This window comes from Lampetra planeri, chromosome 1 (assembly GCF_965212315.1).
Source record: "Lampetra planeri chromosome 1, kcLamPlan1.2.h2, whole genome shotgun sequence".
NCBI lineage: Eukaryota > Metazoa > Chordata > Hyperoartia > Petromyzontiformes > Petromyzontidae > Lampetra > Lampetra planeri.
Window position 1 is genome coordinate 40,740,151 of NC_136107.1, and position 19,742 is coordinate 40,759,892.

Genomic DNA, 19,742 nt, shown 5'->3' on the forward strand with positions numbered 1-19,742 from the left:
CGGTGACGCAATGTCCTTTCAGAATTTCCTCTGGACGTCTCATCTCATTGTACGACACGATAACACATTTTGGATATACGATTGTGAGCAAACAAATCCACCCCACCCAAGGACGTAGCCATGGAGTCAACATTGGGGGGGACCAAATCTTCTAGGGGGTCTGGGGGTCCCCCCCCCCAGAAAAAAGATCTAAATTTGAAAACGAATTTCCTGTCAAAAATATTTTAAAAATCACTAACACATAGGATTGACTTTTTATGTATTTTTTAACAATAATGTCTAATAGTGTATTATATTACATGTATCTGTTTTTTCTTGTTTACTTTTTCCTGTTTCATTGTATGTAATGGCAGAGATTAGGAATTTATAAAATACAACCATAACCACAATCATATAAACAGAAATCTATTTTATAGTAATATATTGGGGGGGACATTTTTAGCATATTTGAATATTGGGGGGGGGGGAATGTGTCCCCCCCCCCCCCAATATATATTACAATTACGGCCTTGACCCCATCCCCTCCCAAATCTTTCGAATAAAAGCTAGTTAAATGGAAGTTAAATCTCTCGAATAAGAGGAAGTTAAATGGAAGTTAAATCTCTCGAATAAGAGGAAGTTAAATCTGGCCACAGCGTCTGCGCACCAATGAACATCTTCACATGGAGGAGGACGCTTGCGAAGACGTGTGGCCCACACTCGCGTGCTCAGCCCTGCTCCTGGACTTCGAGGCGATGCTCGAGGAATTGGACGCTTGGTCTCGCCTGCAGCGAAGCACCTGGAGCGCCTTGCGCTGGAAGGCCCTGCTCGCCGTGAAGTACAGCGCCGGGTTGACGCAGCTGTTGAGGAATCCGAAGTAGGTGCTTATCTGGCTGCACAGGTTCCACAGCAACTCCCACCAACATTTGTCGGCCAGCACGTCGGTCTTGAGGAGCCAGCCGCAGCAGCTGTTGAAGTGGAAGGGGAACCAGCAGACGAAGAAGCCCACGACCACGGTGGAGATGGCCACGATGGCGCGGCTCCTCTCCTGGTCGCGTGCCCCCGACGCGACCAGCTCCCCGCCGGACCGCGTCGACACCCGGGAGCGCAGGAGGCTCCTCCGAATTCGGAAGCCGCACACGCCGATCGTGGTGAAGGGAAGCACGAAGCCCAGGACGTCCAACAGGATCCTGTTGACGACGTTCCAGGCGGGGCTCGGGTAGTCGAGGAAGCACACCGCGGGGAGGTCGTTCTCGGGTAAGGGCCGCACGTTGCGGAAGATCACCACGGGGAGGCCGAGCAGCAGGGAGCAGAGCCACAAGGCGACGCACCTGGGGGGGGGGGGGGGGCGAGACGCGCGGGGAGCCGTCAAGGACGAGGGGCAGCGGGGGTGGCTCAGGAGTGTCATCTTTCATTGATATTGCGCCCTCACTAGGGCGCTGAACAAAGAGTTACATATTTGTACAGCAGAATAGTGTGATGAGATAAGTTGATGAGAAGGATGGTCGTGCGTGATGAATATGATGATGATGCGTAGAACAAACGATGATGAACACGACAGTGAGTGGTTGATGACGAGCGAGTGAGTGTTATGGATGGGTGGGGAAGTTGGGAAGAGGGATGGAGTTAGGGATGGGAAGGAGAGTTGGGGTAAGCGAGGGAAACTGAGTGATCCATAATAGAGTTTTTTATGGTTAGATCACGTAAATATATAAATGTGTCGTTTAAACCTGCCAACACCCGACACAGCCAACTAGTAAGGGTTGTCACATAAGGGAAAAAGGAAAGAGACAGTGAGGCTGGTTGACGTTTAGGAGCAGTTCCAGCGTCAGGGGGCCAAAACCGAGAAAGAAGAGAATGGTGATAGAGCACAAGGAGGAGGGGAGGCAGACAGAGACAGCTGGGATTGTGAACAGAGAGGGCGAGAAGGAGCGTACAATGCAAGTGAGAGCAACGGGATGGCTGGCACGGCTGGGATTAGGATGAGAATGATCACGCACAGGGCACTTTATTGGCACAGCATGGTGTGTGGTGCATCTCGTGAGTTTATGAAATCCGTGGTGTTTGGTGCATCTCCTGCGAGTGGATGGAATCCGTGGCGTGTGGTGAATTTCCTTGGAGTGGATGGAATCCGTCCGACGTGACTGGCACAACGCACCTGAGGCGTACACGCGACACGCGGCGCTTCGCGTGGGACTGCATGGTCTTGCAGATGACCTGGTGCTGGTCCAGGCTGACGGCCGTCAAGAAGAAGACGCTGGCGTACTTGTTCACGTACAGCACCGCGTTGGTGGCGCGGCACATGAAGTCGCCGAAGGGCCAGTTGAGGCCCTGCTTCACGGCGGTGGCCCAGAAGGGCAGGTTGACGACGAGCAGCAGCTCGGCCACCGTCAGGTTCGTCACGTAGACGTCGGCCACCGTCTGGGCGCCGTGGTGCAGCGCGTAGACCAGCAGGACGGCCAGGTTGAGCACGAGGCCCAGGGCAAAGGCGGTCAGGATGAGTACGGGGGTGGCCGAGGTGAACGTGTCCCAGGTGGCCGTGAAATAAAGAGAAGTGTTCGAGCAAGGCTCGAGGACTTTGGAGGCGTTGCCCCTCTCGCTGTGGTTGGCCCACGCGGTGCGGTTGGGATCGAGTGACGTGACCCAGGAGATGTTGGAGGTGGTGGACATGGTTTTTGTCGTTGTCTTCTTTTCTGGACGGATTTCAATCAAGTTCCGGCGGCCAATGTGTACTTTCCTCAAGGAAAAGCCGAACTTGATAGGACCTGGACACTGGATCGTCAGAACAGAATTGATTCGAGAACAACAATTTCATGCACATAAATGTAACAAATTTTAAGATTTCAGATTTTCAAGTGCTTTTGGCATACCAATGTGCCTGAAGGAGCATTGTTTATGGGTAGTATTGAGTCTATGGGCAGTGATAATAGGGTTTTCCCCTTTTTTATGGCAACAAAGTAGGTATTAAGATGTTAAAACACCAACCTGAAACCTTTTTACAAGGAATCATGTCTGCATTAACCCCAATGATTGTGGTCAGAATGCAAACAAAAAAAGTCTGGTAAGGCTATACGGGAGACATTTGGCTGTGATCCATACAGGTGTGTGTGTGGTCTGTACAGGTGTGTGATGCTGTACAGGTGTATGTGTTCCGTACAGGTGTGAATGCACCTGACTCACCTCCAGCCTCCAAGTTGTTGCTCCCACACAGAGTGCTGCACAGCGACTCAACGCGCTTCGCCCGTGCGTGACCCACCCTGCCCGCGCCTCTCGCAAGCGAACTTATACTCACACACACGCACGTGGACACACGGATGCACACGCGCACGCACTAATCTACCACCCTCACAGAGTCCGGCCGGGAGGCGTGTGAGGGTGTGGGCGGAACACAACAGAGGAGGAGGCGATTGTCTGGGTTCAGGCGGTTCCAGAGAGACCAGCATAACGACTGCGACAGGAGAGCAGTGCAAAGTGATGCATGATGAGGTACGGGGGTGAGTGGTTACCAAAAAAACATCTCAAATGTCTCAGCTACGTCACACATGATCGTATACAAACCCTACCACAACAAAAAATGACAACTGTTAATGCACTCAATTTGGGGCAAAAATCAGCTCTGAAATTAAAATATCGGGTTGACTGTCATGGGGACCTTGAGGTCAGTTAAATGGCTCTCAGGGGTAGTTCTATGATATCCGCTTCCGTGGGCCGTTCTCTAATCCAGTGCTGTAATGGGTTGAACTGCTCTGCGAGAGATGCGCATGGTCATATCTTCGTCTCGTGAAGTGACGCCTACAGCACATTTGGAACATGGGGGGGGCGGGGGAGCTCATGGGAGTATCTCAGGTGCGCCTCCACGGAGGGCACATCAATCACGTGGCATGAATGCGGTCCCGATAGAGGCAGAGATCCCGTTACACAAACAACCCACAACTCAAATCAGTAAACGCTGGCTTATGCTATAGCAGTGGCTGCCTATGTAGATTGCTAAACAGGTGATGTTGCTGGCACCTTTGTAGAAGCACTCGGCTCGCGACTGGAAGGTTTTGAGTTAATGCCAAGGCAGAGGTTAACGGCTCTTTCTGTATCCCTGTGTGTGTGTGGGGGGGGGTATAAGACAAACATGCATACACACGAAGAGGCCGTGTTTCGATCCACGTCTGGATGACGGACGGGTACTTGGTCATACCTGAACACGCAGCTCAAGGCGGACTGTGCGTGGGATCGTAGCACTCGCATCACGTGAAGCTGTGGTCCTCATCCCGCCACGATATTGGTTGTCTGCTCCCCAAGGCACGGAGCCGTATTCGGAAAATTCGGCAGCAGCTCAAGCACATTTTAGGGGCCATGAGTTGATACCTGCATATTACAGTACAACAGTAATCGTATCTAGCCCCAAAACTGCAGCTACTACGACTTTGAACAAATCACCCGAAATGCGTCGAAACATAACATCTCGGAAGCCAAGCAGATTTTGAGCCTGGGTGATGCTGCGATGGGTAAACCACAGTGCACAGCATGTTATCAAAAGGGGACCGTGTAGCAAAATACAGTAAGTCCTCGTTTAACGCGGGAGATGTGTTCCTGCTAAGTGCCGCTTTAAGCGAGCAAAACAATCCCCATGTATAATGTAAGGAGATGGCTTGGCGAGATACGATGTACGCACACAAAACACAGAACGTGAGAACAGCGAAGTTGTGCACGGTACAATATTCTATCTGCACTGCCCTCCGATTCCCACAACGCATCCCCCTGCATGTTGGTCACCCATCCAAACAAGACCCAGGCTTCGTCCTGCTTGGCTTGCGAGACTTGAGGAAATGGGGCGCACCCAGAGCTCATTCGCTCGCTCTGTCCGCAGAGGGTGACGTGGTCACAGACCATTTGAGACCGACGAACGGGTATTGGTGAACACTCTTTATTTACAAGCCTTTAAGACGTGCAAAACACTCGCCTACAGCAATCATGCACGGGAAGTGTGAAACACGGCACATTAAAACAACTCGGGTAACCCGCGTGCCCACATCCCGTCACATTCTAGACACGCGTGTGGACAGCGCTACGGTGCCCGACCATATGTTCTCACTTAAGCGCACGCAATCTGCATGCCTTTGGTATAAAAACGTGTCAAAGTTATACTATATCTATTTATATATGTACAACTTACATAGCGCGGCGGCATCACACTCGACACTATGTAGTGAGTTTACTCCTTTATTAATGTTTTAAGCCCTAAAAAATGTTGTACAATATACAAATATGGCTTCTAAAAGGTGTTCGCCAGTAACGAAACGTGTATAACTCTCTAGAGGTGACGAGATGTTAACTCCCTCGCCTGGTGTGCGGGTCGTGGGTTCGATCCTGACGCCTGCCGCTGTGTATTTGGAGTTTGCATGTCCACACGGTGGTCGCGCGGATTTTTCTCCGGGTCCTTCAGTCCCCCCCGCCCCCATTTAGAATCAACACCACGCGTTTAGAGTGTTTGGTTGCTAAACATTTCCACAGAAGCCTGTTGAGCTATCATTTGTGATCAGGTCGCTTCTGCAAAAAGAGCGACAGAGCACAGTGGACCTAACTTGGTTACATACAAACAAGTTTCTAGTCAGGTGAGTTTGAATTTCTGCAGCTTGTCGTCATCTTACAGAATGAGTATCCTGTACTCTTGTAGAATATGCCGCACGCAACTTTGAACTTTTGGTTTTCAGTCCGTGGGCAGGAGGCAGCAGTGCCGCTTGCATGGAGGGATTGCCCTCTGCGTGGTGTTTGTGTCGTGCATGCCTCGACTACCGCACCTCGACAGAATCCTTTCAATGGAAATGCATCTCCGCTTCATGCTGTATCTTCTGCTGGCATCTGTGAATCGGCAACGGAAATTCTACATTGTAAGGGCAAGGATCGATCCCTCTTAATCAAACAATCATTGTACAGGGTGGTCCATGTCTTGTGCCCCCCCCCCCCCCGTAATTATCTAACGTAATATTTTTTAAAGGTTTATTTAAAACAGAAATGAATATGCAAAGGGAGAAACATGTTAGAGGTCAATTAATTAGGGGTTACACGACTTCTGGACCAGCCTATAGATGCTTATTAATCCAACCCTGGAGATGGATCAAGACAATACAACACTCGTATGTGGGCTCGTGATGATTTATGACGGTGACCCCTATAATCTCCAGTTTATAAGAAGCTCCGGAAAGACACACTCCAAACTTGTACTCGATGTCAATAAAGTTATCAAAATCTGGTCACACACCTAACCTATTAATATAAAAGGTGAAAAAGTGCCTCGTATTGCGAATACTGCCCAACCCTTGCGTATGATGATGAAATTGTATGAATTGTGAAGATGCTGATGGAACACTTTTATGAAGATCATGACGCAGCACTTGTATGGATGCAACACTTGTATGATGATCATGATGATGACGGTGAGATTGTCAAGTTGATAGTTAAGATTAGTGATGATGATGATTAACCCCCTGCTGGGATATGAACTGGCTAACCTACCACAATGAGAGCAATGCTACAAAGACCGGACTGACAGATGTAAAGTTAAGCCTTGTAAACCACGTACCCTGCTTCCACTGAACACAGCCAGTGGGCTGTCCTAATTTTTACTGCGGCTGTAAAAACCATGACATAGTATGCGTCGTCAGTTTCACAGCGGATGTTAAAGATCCTCCAATGGCATTCACAAATGTAAGCCAGTGTGTCAGCGTCAGGATATAAATATACCTAATGTAACACAGCAATCATTGATCCCTACTGGCAAAATAATGCCCCAGGTTACTCTTGCAAAAGAGACAATCCCAGTCTCTGGTTACACAAAAAAAAGTTAACATACATAACTCATTGTGGACAGGACTGTGTCGAAACAAGATGTTACCCTCTTCATAGATGTATGTAGATTTGTATGAATTCGCTGGAATCAGTATATCTATATGTGCACACGTACACACTTCATAAGTGGCAGGACATGTAGAGTGGTTTGCTGTTATTCTGGCTCTATACCATCAATGACATGGGAGATGTCTATGCCATAATTTATAGGGCAGTTTTGGTTTCCGCAAAATCCACAACAAACCAGTCTTGCAAATCAACGGAGACATGTGGAAGCACTTCTTAAAAAACAAAATGTGATTCGTGCATGATAGAGACGGATACAACTGCATGCATAATTAAAACATGCCAAGCAATAGAATGTGGTAAACTGCAACGTACTCTGTACGGTGAACAACACAGTCGTCAACCTCCAATTATCGTCGTGGTGGAGGGGGCAATCACCAGGGCTGGGGGAGGTGGCCCATCGTCTGAATGGATGTCAAACATCGACTGCATGGAATCTACCTTGGTTGAAAGATGCAGTGATAGACGGATAAAAGTGGAAAGACACTGCAATACATCAATGGTTAAGGAAACAGTCAAGCTCCAACGGCCCTGAAGACTAAATGACTAAAATCGATTTTTGATACACAGCAACCCCACTGATGCGCAGGCCACAAAAAATGTCTGAAGAAAACTCTCAAAGCGATTTAATTGCCTCGATTCTGGGCACAATTCCAATACGTCGGCCCATCGAGTGAACACTCACCATCTCCCCGTGGTAAGGTGATTGCAGACATGAAACAAGGGGCCTGCCATTGCGTTGGCGTGAATGATTCACGCCACACGCTGTTATGTGGAGCCTAAAGATCCAAAAGAGCAATCTGCCCGGCCTTAGATGGCTCATGCAATGCCCATAAAGAGGGGGGGGGGGGTGATAGTTTGTCCCCCCCAGCCCTCACATCAGAGAGGGCCTCAGGAGGGCCGTGAGCACAACCTTTTGGCGATCCTGGGTGCATCGCCCATGGCAATGCCTCCATCGTCACTGGAGCACCAACTTTGCCTGCCCTGGGTCAACGTCCCTTCAGCCTGCTTTTGAACATCACTAAATCTTGTCTTTGGGCCCCCTGCTCCACCGAATTATAGATGAGAACCTTTAGCAATTTTGATCCTTGTTACTGTGGAGAAAAGGGCAGGGAAGCAAGTGTAAAAGTGGACTTAACGACGCGGCATGCACAAAGCGGGGAGTGATCGCCATGCATCGTGTTACAATAACATTGTGGCAAAAAGTGGCGTGAAGCTCAATACAGGCAGTGAAAGTGCAGAACCTTCACCTTCCCATTAACAAAAAATAATAAACATCAGCGACATTTTCCATTCAAGCAGGAAAGTAACATTAGCAAAGCAAATTAATTAACATCATATCCTCACTGCGTTACCATTCCTTCTCCCTGGTAGTCATAACGAAAACGTCACGCTCCGTATATCAAGAATATAAATGGTGGGGAAATTTTAATAATTTATATATAGCGAAGATGTCAGTACCCCCACTGCAGAATTCACCATTTACAATGGACTGCAACCTCAACTACCCAAGGCATACATTTATATATAAATATAAAGTGTTACATACATAGCATTATTAGTGTGCTCATCAGGAGTGCTTTCCACATTCATGTTACATTTCAACACCCAAAATATTGAACACATAAAACTTATCAATATTGCAAAAAGTGCCAATGCTGTTTAATAAATTATACATTATTTACGGCATGTTTTAATCACCCCACACGGTAGAATGCAACTCAGTCTTGACATCAAACAGCAAGAGTAAATCAAATGCAATGGAAATCCAATGTTGATCAATCTGGCACTTCAAACGAGCGACGTGGGAGATGTTCGTTAGCTCCGAGGAACGGAGCGCGGCTGATTAACGGAGTGCTCGACATTGGAAACCATGAGTGTTTTCCATCTACACAGCTCACTTCCATTGTTATGTTAATTAATAAAGACCACAATGCGCTGCACATGATAATTTGTTTTGGGAATTCACTTATTTTACTGAATTCACAAGTAACTTTGATTTTTTTTATGTGCCCATAACGACTGTGAACTGACAGCCCAACGCTGCACAATGCATTTTCAAAGAGTTGCGTGTTGGACAAAGAAGGCTGTAGTGTGATGGTAGTGATGAGTATGGAAACTAGGGATACGTGCAGCATTTACCCAATGTGCACAAAAACAAACATCTAGAAATGTATCAAAGCTGCAGCAGTCAACTCTTGACAAGTGTATGGCACAGTCCGAACATGAATGCACCAGCGCGTGCAGACCGGGCTCCTGCTGTCCCGAGCAAGGAGGGTAGCTACCTCGTCGATGCATGGCACACCGAGCCAATACTGTTCCTGCAAAGCTCGCGAGCGCAGCGTTCACATTTGAGGTAACTGAATGCAATGCAAGTCACTTTGCAGCACCACAACTGCGTTGTCAGTCCGCAACACTGCCCATATACTGTATATTTTTTAAAAGATTACCAATCATAAGACGCCAAAGATTCACTTCACAGGGATTCCACGTACGCGTGTCCTTCAAACACCACTCATTCAGGGGCGTGGTGCCTGTTACATCCATTGTCTGAACTAAACCTCGTTATTTCCAATTACGGCTTTCAACGTAATTTATAATCTGCACAGCGTGGAAACCCAGCTAACAATAAGCCATCGTCGCTTTGCACAGTTTACATTAAAAATTTCTGGAGTTCAGTTTTCAATGTTTAAATTTGTTCCAATTTTTATGGCACAGTACATATACCCACTCACCTGATGTTGAGAACACAATCTACCCGTGTACCCTTTCCCAATAGTGGACCTCTGCACTTCTAGGTAACCGATTTCATTAGAACACCCAGTTCACAGCCACACTTCTTGGACCATCTTAGAACGAAAACTTCCACCTGCCGACGTTGTTTTTGGTTCGTCACCAATCCACGGTTGATCTGACTTTCTCTAGCATGTTGCTAGCCTTTGGCGGACACTCTTCCATTTGCCATCATTATACTTTAAATGTTCCAGACAAGCAAAACCAAGTGCATTATAAGCAAAATAAATACATTTCTTTTGCACATAGGCCCCAAAATAAATATACGCAGAGCAAGCACAAAAATGTATAAGAATAAACTGCAAACGAAGGCTTGACTACAGGACTGCAGCGCAATGTTCCATTTGATCGTCACCAAAATCCCGAGGTAAGTTATAGAATGCATGCTCGGCTTTCCTCGTGTTTGGAAACCGATGCCCTCTTCGTGAGTAAGATGACAGTAGTGTCATTGTTATCTAGCAGCATTGTGACATGCCACTCAATTACCACTGACAAACATTACTTATCCCATAAAAAATAACATAACAGAATCACCACCCAATATATATTTTTTTCAAATCTCGTACACGTGCGCGCGCAATAATCATGCGGCCGATGAAATGTCCACGAGTTACCAAAATTATAAAACTTGGAACATTGTGATGAAGTCCAAGAAAAACATGGTTTTTTGAAAAGCAGTGTTTGAAAGCCAAAGCCCAAGTGTTGACTGTAATGCCGATGAAGATAAGGTTGAGTTCCAGGAGAGCCATCCCTCGATTTACGAACGGTATCTTTACGAAATTTCGTGTGAATGCAATTTGCCAAATTATTTAATGGGATTTCACTACGGCGCTCGCCGTGAGATCGAAAGAGAAGCGACGTGGGAGGCTGCGTCATCATCGACCCGCGGCAGCCTCACGGAGCGCCTGCGGTGCGCCTGCGGTGCGGCAGCAGCAGCGGCAGCGGCAGCAGCAACGCCTCCACAGCGCCTCGCCGGTCATCTTTTGGCGAGTTCCTTGAAGAGGTTAATTATTTTTTTTTAAATTATTATTCAAGATTATTCAATCTTTTAATATTTATGTCCTTTATTAGTGATATAGGTCGTGTATATTTTTAGGCTAAGAGTAGGGCTGGAATGACTGTCCGAAACACATGCCTAATCTTGAGTATTAAATTAATGGGAAAAGCTGTTCCGATTTACGAAATGTAGTTTTAGCGTGTTTTTTTTTTAAGAACGCACTGCTTTCGTAAATCGAGGGATCCCCCTGTTTTCTCACTCGAGTAAAAAAATCATACAAATATACACAGAGTATCTGTAACAAGCTGTTCAGAATCTCATGGTTGACATGCACACAATGACACATTCACGGGCGTTACGCAATGTGCTCAGCCCACGATCAACTGAGTTTTTTGGGATACCGATGACAGCCCAACAAACCTGCGTACTCGACCCAGAGCCCTCCGATCCACATTCACATTTCTTGTTCAATCAAAAACTTACGACCAGCCAAACAGGTGCGATCATGGTCGTGAATCAACCCGCTCACTGCCACAGTATGCATTCTTGGTGTCATTTGAGGGAGAAATTACGAGCAATGTTGGCCGAAACAAGAAATAACTACCGCCTAATAAAAGCCACACTGCCCGAGGATAATGATTACAAATGCAAAGGTTTGTTCTGTTTAAACCCCTTAGGCAATGTTTGTCTTTAGGTTCTAAATTACTGTTGTTTCAATGTCCTTGCTTCCATCAGCCGTTAGGCATGGTTACCATTCACAGAGGGATAATTTAATTCTTTGCTCGAATAAAAAGTAAAACTCACCGTGAATTCAGCCACACGCATCCACTCTGAGTGGCGTCTTATGCGAGTCTCAGTCATTTACGAAATTTTTCGAAATTTGTCACCCAACGCGAGATTCTATCTCTCCTCATTTTGCATTCGCAAACAAATGGCACGAGCGGCAAAAGCACCTCGAACGAAAGTGGTGCACGCCGCAGGTGTTGGGTGCGATTAAGAACACTGCTGCGGCGACACGGTGCATCCGCACCCTTCTGGTATCCACCGCAGCTCCATTACTTTATCTTCCCTTGCGAACACACTGCAGGGAGATGTACGCACAGCATGACAATTCTCCACGGGTCGGCTCTCAATTTCCATCAGAGCCACCTTCTAGGGGTTTGTTAGCGATGCCCTAAGGCCGTGTCTCCAAAATAAGTTCTTGCATTAAACAGCCAATTGCCGATTAGGAGATTGGACACAACTGGCATGCGGGGTGGTAGGGGGTGGTTATAAGACCTGCAATAAATGAAACCCGCTTGCTACACGTACACGCCCAGCCCCTGGGGTTACAGGGAGCCTGCTTCAACTCAAAATGGCACGGCTCTCCCGTTACACTCTCCCTGCAGCAACATGTCACGCGACAAGCCCGCCCACCACTCCACTCTGTAACCACCAGCTCGCCAAGGGTGCCCTATGGGGTAGGGCATGCGCCCAGCCAAGCCACGGCAAGGTGAATGCGGACAGCTGCGGCGCGTGGGTTATGAGTGGACGTATCGCACGAGGTTGTCGCGCGACAGAGAAGATGCCACAACCGAGGACCACTGTAAACAATTCTACACGGAGCCAGTTACCCTCAATGGTCAAATCCAGCACGGTTTGGGGATGACACACTCAACAGTTCTGAAATGGTTGGGTACAAAAAGTACGCTTCCATTCCTTCGTGGGCCCCAGAGGTCTCACTCTTGCTTGAGAAGACCCCTACAGCCCCAAGTTCCACCATGAGGGGGTTGGTAGCATTGCAGATAAAAGCCAGCACCAGAGGATTGGGGCGCATCGTCATTCAGCCTGAGCATTTAGTATTCAAAACAATCTCGTGCAGCCTGACAAAACTCATTTAAATAAGAATCCAAGATTTAACAAACGTTAAAGAAGGCCTTTTAAATTATTGCCCACTTCTCATCAGAGAACACACGCCAACGCACGCACGTAGCACAGCACCAAAGGCCAGTCTCCATGCAGCACGTCGCCATGACATTGAGGGAAGCCTCTCCCAGAAAGTCGGATTCAAAGGCTTCGATTTATCCTCGCTCTTCAGCACCACTCGGAGCCACTCCGCTGCTCCCTCATCAGTCGTTCATTCGACAGGAGTCTCATCGGAGGGGGAGCACTTAATTCCTGGAAGCGAGCAAGGACGGGTGGTGGGCACGGTGCCACCCGCGCGCTCTCAGGGGGGGGGGGGGGGGTCCTGCCCGACCCATTTGCCCGCTGTACAGCGTGGCACGGCACGCGAGTACCCGAGGTCAACGGCGTCCTCCTCTGCTACCGGAACATGTAGATGGCGATGCTGCGCTCCGGCACGTGAGTCAGGTTCAGAGACTGGTACCTGCGGATGCACCACGCAACCGTTACTCGACACTCGCTCGTACGTTGCGTAGTCCCTTTTGGTGGCGGATATAACCACATTTGCCAATGTGATGTCACTGATCCTTACTCCCCATGTATCGATCGTTCAATTTTAATGTGTAATTTAATAGAGGGACTGCGAGTTGTCTTGGTGTGGTCTGGGAGTGCTGTTGTTTTATTTGCCTTGCACAATCTTTCATTTAAGTGTTTAAAAAAATGGCAAGAATTTACATACTTCTGTACTTACTTGATTCATTTATGATGACTTGCTTATCTCTATATTTCACTACTATCGTTTTATTTTGGGGTTTGGTTGTCGTTGTAACTTGCTCACCTGGCCCTTGTTGGACATCTGTTAAAAAGAGCTTCATAGCGCAACAAATTCCCCCTCCAGTCTAAATAATGAGTTATTATTTAGTCAATACACTCCCGGACGAGTGATTTCAACCTGGCTACAAATGATAGCTCAATGAGGTGGCTTATCATGTGAAAATTAACAGCAGCCAAAGACTTGAAACGCACGTTTCAAAATGTGGGGGACCCGGGAGGAAAATCCACACGACCACGGTGAGAACATGCAAACTCCAAATACACAGCAGCAGGCGTCAGGGTCGGGATCGAACCCACGACCCCCTGCATACCAGGCGAGGGAGTTAACATCTCCAAGCCACCACGTTGCCCTATACAGTGTTCTCCAGCTTCCGGAGGCCTCACCACTCTGAACTCTTGTGGAAGTAGTATCCCTCGATGGAGGCGGTGGATTTCTGTAAACAGATGTAATAGAAGCCAGCAAACGATGCCCCGTTGATGTCCCGGATTGTGTGGTCCGGTACCAGGAAGTGTTCCTGTTAAATTGCGCACAGCGGGGTCCCAAAGTTACAATCAACAAAGTTTTAAAAGTAGAGACAACCCAATAGAAATGACATCTCATCGCGTATTCACAAACGGAGGCTGTTTGTCTCGGACTGTCCAACACAAGATATGTGTGAAAAAGCTTCAAAGATCATTGCATTCCCCCTGTCTAAATACAGATTCTGATTATGAAGCTTCACTACTTTTTAACAGAAATAAATTAAGAGCACCGTGGTGACAACCTTTAGTTTGGTGATAGCGTTCTTGCAGTAACATCACAGGTCTCCTGAGCATAACTTTAAATCGGATGTTTCTCCTTCCGAAAGCTTCAAACTCATGTTGGACAGCCCAAGACATGCGTCCGATGTCCGTATCATTATTTTTAAAGCAATTTTTAAAGATCATAAAACCCAGAAATTCTTCTCCACTGTAAACTTTTGATAAATCTCCAGTTTTTTTTATATGGGCTACTTGATGTATTAAAGATATCTTTCATTTTTTATATTTATTTCCTTAATATATGTTGACATTCACAGCCAAGGTAAAATTGCAACCTAATAAAGAGCACATTTATTCTGGAAACAGCACCTAACAACACCACAGAGCCATGCCAACTTCCAATTCCTGTACGTAGCCAATTGTAGGTATCCAGTAATGAGCATATTGAAGAATGAGCACATTGAAAACATTTGGTACCCGGTTGCTTAGTGTTTAGAGTAATACTGTTGTAAAATTATCTTCTGTACCTTCCATCGCATGAAGACAAAGTCGCTAATCTGAAGCTCCTGGTAGTCAAAATCGTCCGAGTTGAACACTTTGGCAAACTGGTAGAAAGAAAGAAACTTTCCCTGGAGTACAACAGGGAAATTGGTAATTGTCAGACATCGCATACCAGTTTTTTTTGTCCAAAACAGCCATCAACAGAACTGATAATCATCACACAGCTTAAGTGGAATTGAAGTTAACTCAATTGTCATGTCAGCGCCAGTGCTGCGTTCGGATTTAATCACATTTTTCAAAATAATGCGTTGAGTAGATCAATGCCCACAGCCCTGCATGACACAGAACTCGATCCCTCTGCACTCCCGCCGGAACCAGCCATGGCCAATACACGATGCCAATAGAGTAGGCGGACACGTAATCATTTGACTCGGTTGACAGATTACACATTTACTGTACCCAAATGGGTTCTCCCTGATCGCCAGTGGTCGCGAATGTTTTCATGGAGAAATTTGAGACAGATGCCATCCACACATCCACCCTACATCCTTCCTTGTGGAAGAGATACGTAGATGACACGTTCTTCATCTGGCCACATGGCCAGCCAGCACTGAACCAATTTTTCAACCACATCAATTCCATACACCCAGCCATCAAATTCACCATGGAAGTGGAAAAGGATGGCAAGTTACCTTTCCTGGATGTTTTGATCGAGAAGAGACCTGATGCCTCGTTGGGACATTCTGTCTACAAGAAAGCCACCCACACGGATGCCTATCTAAAACCTGACTCCCACCACCATCCAGCCCAGAATAATTCCCTCATCAAAACACTACACCATAGGGCCCATTGCATCTCCGACCAGCACCACCTAGCCAGTGAGCTGGAGCACGTACACCAAGCCCTCAGGATGAATGGATATTCTGACCGTACAATCCGTAAAGCTGTCTCCCCAGCCATGGGGAGACAACCATCCGAGTACCCAATCAAAACCATCACCTTGCCATACATAGCAGGGGTTACCAAAAATATTTCCAAAATCTTAAAGAAACACAAGATCCAGGTTCGTTTCAACACAGTACATAAAATCCGTGATTTGATCCCATCTGTAAAGGATGTGATTCCTAACATGCAATATCCTGGTGTCTATAAACTAAGTTGTGGCTGCGGCAGCAGTTACATTGGGGAAACGAAACGACATGTCTCGGACCGTGTTCGCCAACACAAGGCAAATCTGAGGCAAGGTAGGACCAATACATCTGCCGTTACGAATCATTGTTTTAACGCTGTGGGCACACACAATATTGATTTTTCCAAGACGAAGGTACTCTGCAAACCCACCGGCTATCATTAGAGATTTGTTCATGAAGCCATCCAGATATATAAACACGGACACAACTTCAACCAAGAAGATGGGTACAAATTGAGCAATCATTGGAAGGACGTGATTAACCAGGTACAGTCTTAACCTGCTGTGATGTTTCCATCCTTCCTGCGAAATGTAGCTGACTCTCCGAGTTGCATTATTAGGTTGGATGTCTTTGTATTGACAGGCTGGATGTCCTACTCACTCAGTCACCGATGCAGTGACATAGGCAAGTCATCGATGCATCGACATACAATACAATGGCCACTTACACAGCCTCAGGGAGACCATCTCAAGCCCCGCCCTCTCACCCTGAGGCTGCACCTATCTCACCCTACACAAGACCTTGTTCCAGTAGCTTTCTCTCTCTCACCTGAAGACGGTCGCTTGTGTTGCGATCGAAACGTCGTGATCTATTAATGTTCTACCTACGTGACTTTACCGAAAGAACCAAAGAGTATGGATTCCTGCAGTCACGAAAGCTTCAAATCTAGATTTCCTGTACTGTTCATGTAAAAGTCACTCAATAAGATGACAAAAATAATAGGCGTCACCCATTCTGGCAATAATACAGGAGGTGTTAATATTTTCAAACACCAAATAGACACCTATTGCAATGCATCAAGTCTGCATTAACCAGACATCATACTTGTGGTAAAACAAAAATAAAAACAAACATGCCTTCATCATGTATGCATTAACCACACATCATACTTATGGTAAAACATACATACATACAAACAAACATGCCTTCATCATGTATGCATTGTCTTTTGATATTTGCATTGCCTTTGTGCTGTTCGCCTTTTTGGCATTCTCTGGTCTAATACTGGTGAGACAAGGTCATAAAGGAGGTGTAGGCCAATCAGTTCCAAAGACAATGCATACATTATCAAAGCACTTTTGTTTGCATGTTTTACCACAAACATGATGAGTAGCCCTGAGTAGCCGCATCGTATAAATGCAGTGGAGCGAGAGATATTCGCTTTATTGCGATGACAAGTGGCCCTCCCACGAGCTGCCCAAGGCCGTGCAGTCCCGTGCTGTGCTGCCCCCTGTCGTCAGGATTCTGCTGCCGTACCCAGTGCTTGCGATCCACGTCCTCATCGGCATCCCACTTCCTTGTGAGGAACGGGCGCTTTGGGCTGATTATTTCACCGTCAAAAAACGTCGTCAGCTCCGGGTACTCCTTCACACACACACAGACAGATGACACGCACATTGTGTAGAATTGTGCTGTCTGAGACATCGGTGGTCGTGAGACTTACATGTTTATTATTATTCTTTTGTGAGGTTGTGACTGTCTTGGGAGAATTTTGTTGAGGCCATAAACATTTAATAATATCCCGTCATAACTAATCACAATCGGCAATGTTGTACATGCAGTACCTCGTTTAATTTGGCCAAGGCGTGGCAGCAGAGCCGCAAAGTTTAATCTCAAAAGTGCCGAGTCGGAAATTTGAAATGCATGAAATCAAATAATAAATATTGCAGCAAGGTTTCAACAGCAGCAGTAATCAATCAGTGCACTACGAAGGTAAGTTCAATAAGTAAACGTGTAACAATTCGTGAAACTACACACACCCAACGAGTCAAGATTAAGTAATAATGTGCCACGCATAGACACAATTATGCTGCACGCATTGTAAATTGACAAACTGCACGAAGGGTCTGCCAAACCAAGGCAGCCTCACCTCCGTCAACCCCTTGATCTTGAGGTAGCCGCACAGGAAGGCGCTCTCCATGTCCACGTGCTGCAAGGGATTGACGACACACACGACACACACGGCGCACACAGCAGCAGCACCGTTAGCCGATGGTGTTTCGATTGGCCCAATTGGCATATGCCACCGAAAATAACTAACAACCCTTAATTCGGTATGCCGAGGTTGTCCAAAAGTCAAGTCCGTTTGTGAGAACACTAAATTGACAAAGTGCATTATTATAGCACCTTAACATTGTAAATCTTCCTTTAAACATATACTGTAGCTGAAGATTAGTGCTGAATACAACCACATTTGCCAATGTGATTTGAAACTTTGATCCTCATCCGTGTATCGATAGTTCAACTTTAATGTGTAACTTTATTGAGGGATTGAGGTCATTTTATTGAGTGTTGTGTCTTGGTGTGCTCTGGGAATGCAGTGGTTGTTGTGCTGCCTTGCCCAAACTTGAATCTGAAAAATTGGAAGGGATTTATATACTTGTACAAATCGTACTAATGCACTTTTTTTACTTAGAGTGACTTGCTTACATTTTCTCTATTTTGCACTCCTATCGTTTGTTTGTGCATTGTGTTTGTTGTTGTAACTTGCTGACCACCCGCCCCGACTGGAGGACGTCTGTGAAAAAGAGATGCATGGCTCATCAGATTCCTCCTGATTCTGGCCCACACCCTGCTCCCATGGGGGTAGCATTCCACACAACTGTGCAACATCTTTGTGCAGTAGAAATGTTACTTCACTTCATTTTGCCGAGTGCATTATTAACTTTAAAGCAAGTTAAACTTACACTTTGTTTACATTTACTTCCGTCTACTCAAAATAAGCAACACCGACTGCTCCATTGCACTCGTCTGTGGGTCCCCCTTGATCCTGGTTCGTCACGATCAACCCACTGCTGCATTAATATCTTCCCCAAGCTGCTGCACTACCCTGCAACGTAAGAATCCGCACAGCACCTGCTACTGCACCACCCGCCGATATCATTGGTCCGTCTCCACGGTGCAGGAATTATCTGGGGATGGTGAGGCTCAGCGCGCTGGGCCGCATCCAACACAACCACAGGGCGCGCTCCACGAGACAACTCAGCCTGGACCCCCCCCCACAGCCCAAGCCGAGACACGCTTCTCAGCCAGCCGTCGGTGTCGCCAAACCCGTGCAGTGTCCAGCAACAAAGTGTGACACAATGCCCGGTACAACTCAACTCCTGCCACCCCAACACAGATGCCGGTTCCCGGACTGGCCGGGTCGACCCCTCACTGTGGCAGCAGCTCTCCTACCTCGGCTGCCCCCTCCGCCTCCTCTCCCGACTTAAATCGCCGCCGTCGCCCGAGGGAGGCCGCCGTTCCCCACGCGAGAGCTGCCGCCAACAGCCCCGCGGCCTTCCCCACGCGGCACGCGAGGTGCAGCAGGAGGGGGGGTCCCGCCTCCTCCTCGTCGTCCCGGGAGGTCACGCGAGCAGCACTGACCTGCAGCACGACCTCCACGTCGTACGACTTGCCCTTGCTCTTCTGCTGCCCGCGGAAGCGCGCGCCGCTGTACAGGAGGCCCGCCACGGCGCCGGGCTGCGCGGCCCACAGCGGCGGAGGCGGCGGCGCCTCCTCACCCATCGCCGGCGCCTCCTCCTCCTAACGCAACCGCGCAAGCCACCGCCGCGCTCGCATCTCGCTGCGGCTTCTCGTTGTTTGTCTTGTTGTTGTTGCCTTGTTGTTTTTGTCTTGTTGTTGTTGTCGCTGGAGCACCCCGCGCGTTTCTCGCCTCCCGCCCAACGCCGCCGCCGCCGCTCTCCGCCTCCTTCCTCCTTGCAAAACAACGGGGCTGCCGATTGGCCGACGTGCACCCCACGTGGTGCGCGTCGGGGTACGCCCGGCGTCATGTAAACGCGATCGAGTCAAACTCGCCGCCATATTGGCCCGGGAACAAGATATTGCGTACGTCGAGCAAAGAGTCGCACTTTGATGACGACGGCCACCGCTCCGGGTGCGCTTCGCCACGAGCATCCCTTACAAACATGGCCGCCTCG

The 19,742-nt window shown here is 47.7% G+C and overlaps 2 protein-coding genes across 3 annotated transcripts; both read right to left on the reverse strand.

The window, feature by feature from the left end:
• Positions 1–658: 658 nt before the first annotated feature.
• Positions 659–2,687, reverse strand: LOC144719377 (B1 bradykinin receptor-like). Its single transcript, XM_078595286.1, has 2 exons — positions 2,138–2,687; positions 659–1,310 (listed from the first exon to the last, which is right to left on the reverse strand). Exons 1-2 carry the CDS (start codon positions 2,647–2,649, stop codon positions 659–661), a joined length of 1,164 nt encoding a protein of 387 aa, XP_078451412.1. The 5' UTR covers positions 2,650–2,687.
• Positions 2,688–4,881: 2,194 nt separating this feature from the next.
• LOC144722912 (glucose-induced degradation protein 4 homolog) lies at positions 4,882–19,721 on the reverse strand. Of its 2 annotated transcripts, XR_013586112.1 has the most exons (7): positions 19,189–19,721; positions 17,693–17,752; positions 17,080–17,187; positions 14,659–14,760; positions 13,775–13,905; positions 7,201–13,040; positions 4,882–5,832 (listed from the first exon to the last, which is right to left on the reverse strand). XR_013586112.1 is itself a non-coding variant. In XM_078601333.1 (6 exons), the coding sequence occupies exons 1-6, from the start codon at positions 19,327–19,329 to the stop codon at positions 12,977–12,979; spliced, it is 606 nt and encodes a 201-aa protein (XP_078457459.1). In that variant the 5' UTR covers positions 19,330–19,721; the 3' UTR covers positions 4,882–12,976. The 2 variants fall into 2 exon arrangements, 1 of the variants encoding a protein (XP_078457459.1); XM_078601333.1 differs by having other exon boundaries at positions 4,882–13,040.
• Positions 19,722–19,742: the final 21 nt, after the last annotated feature.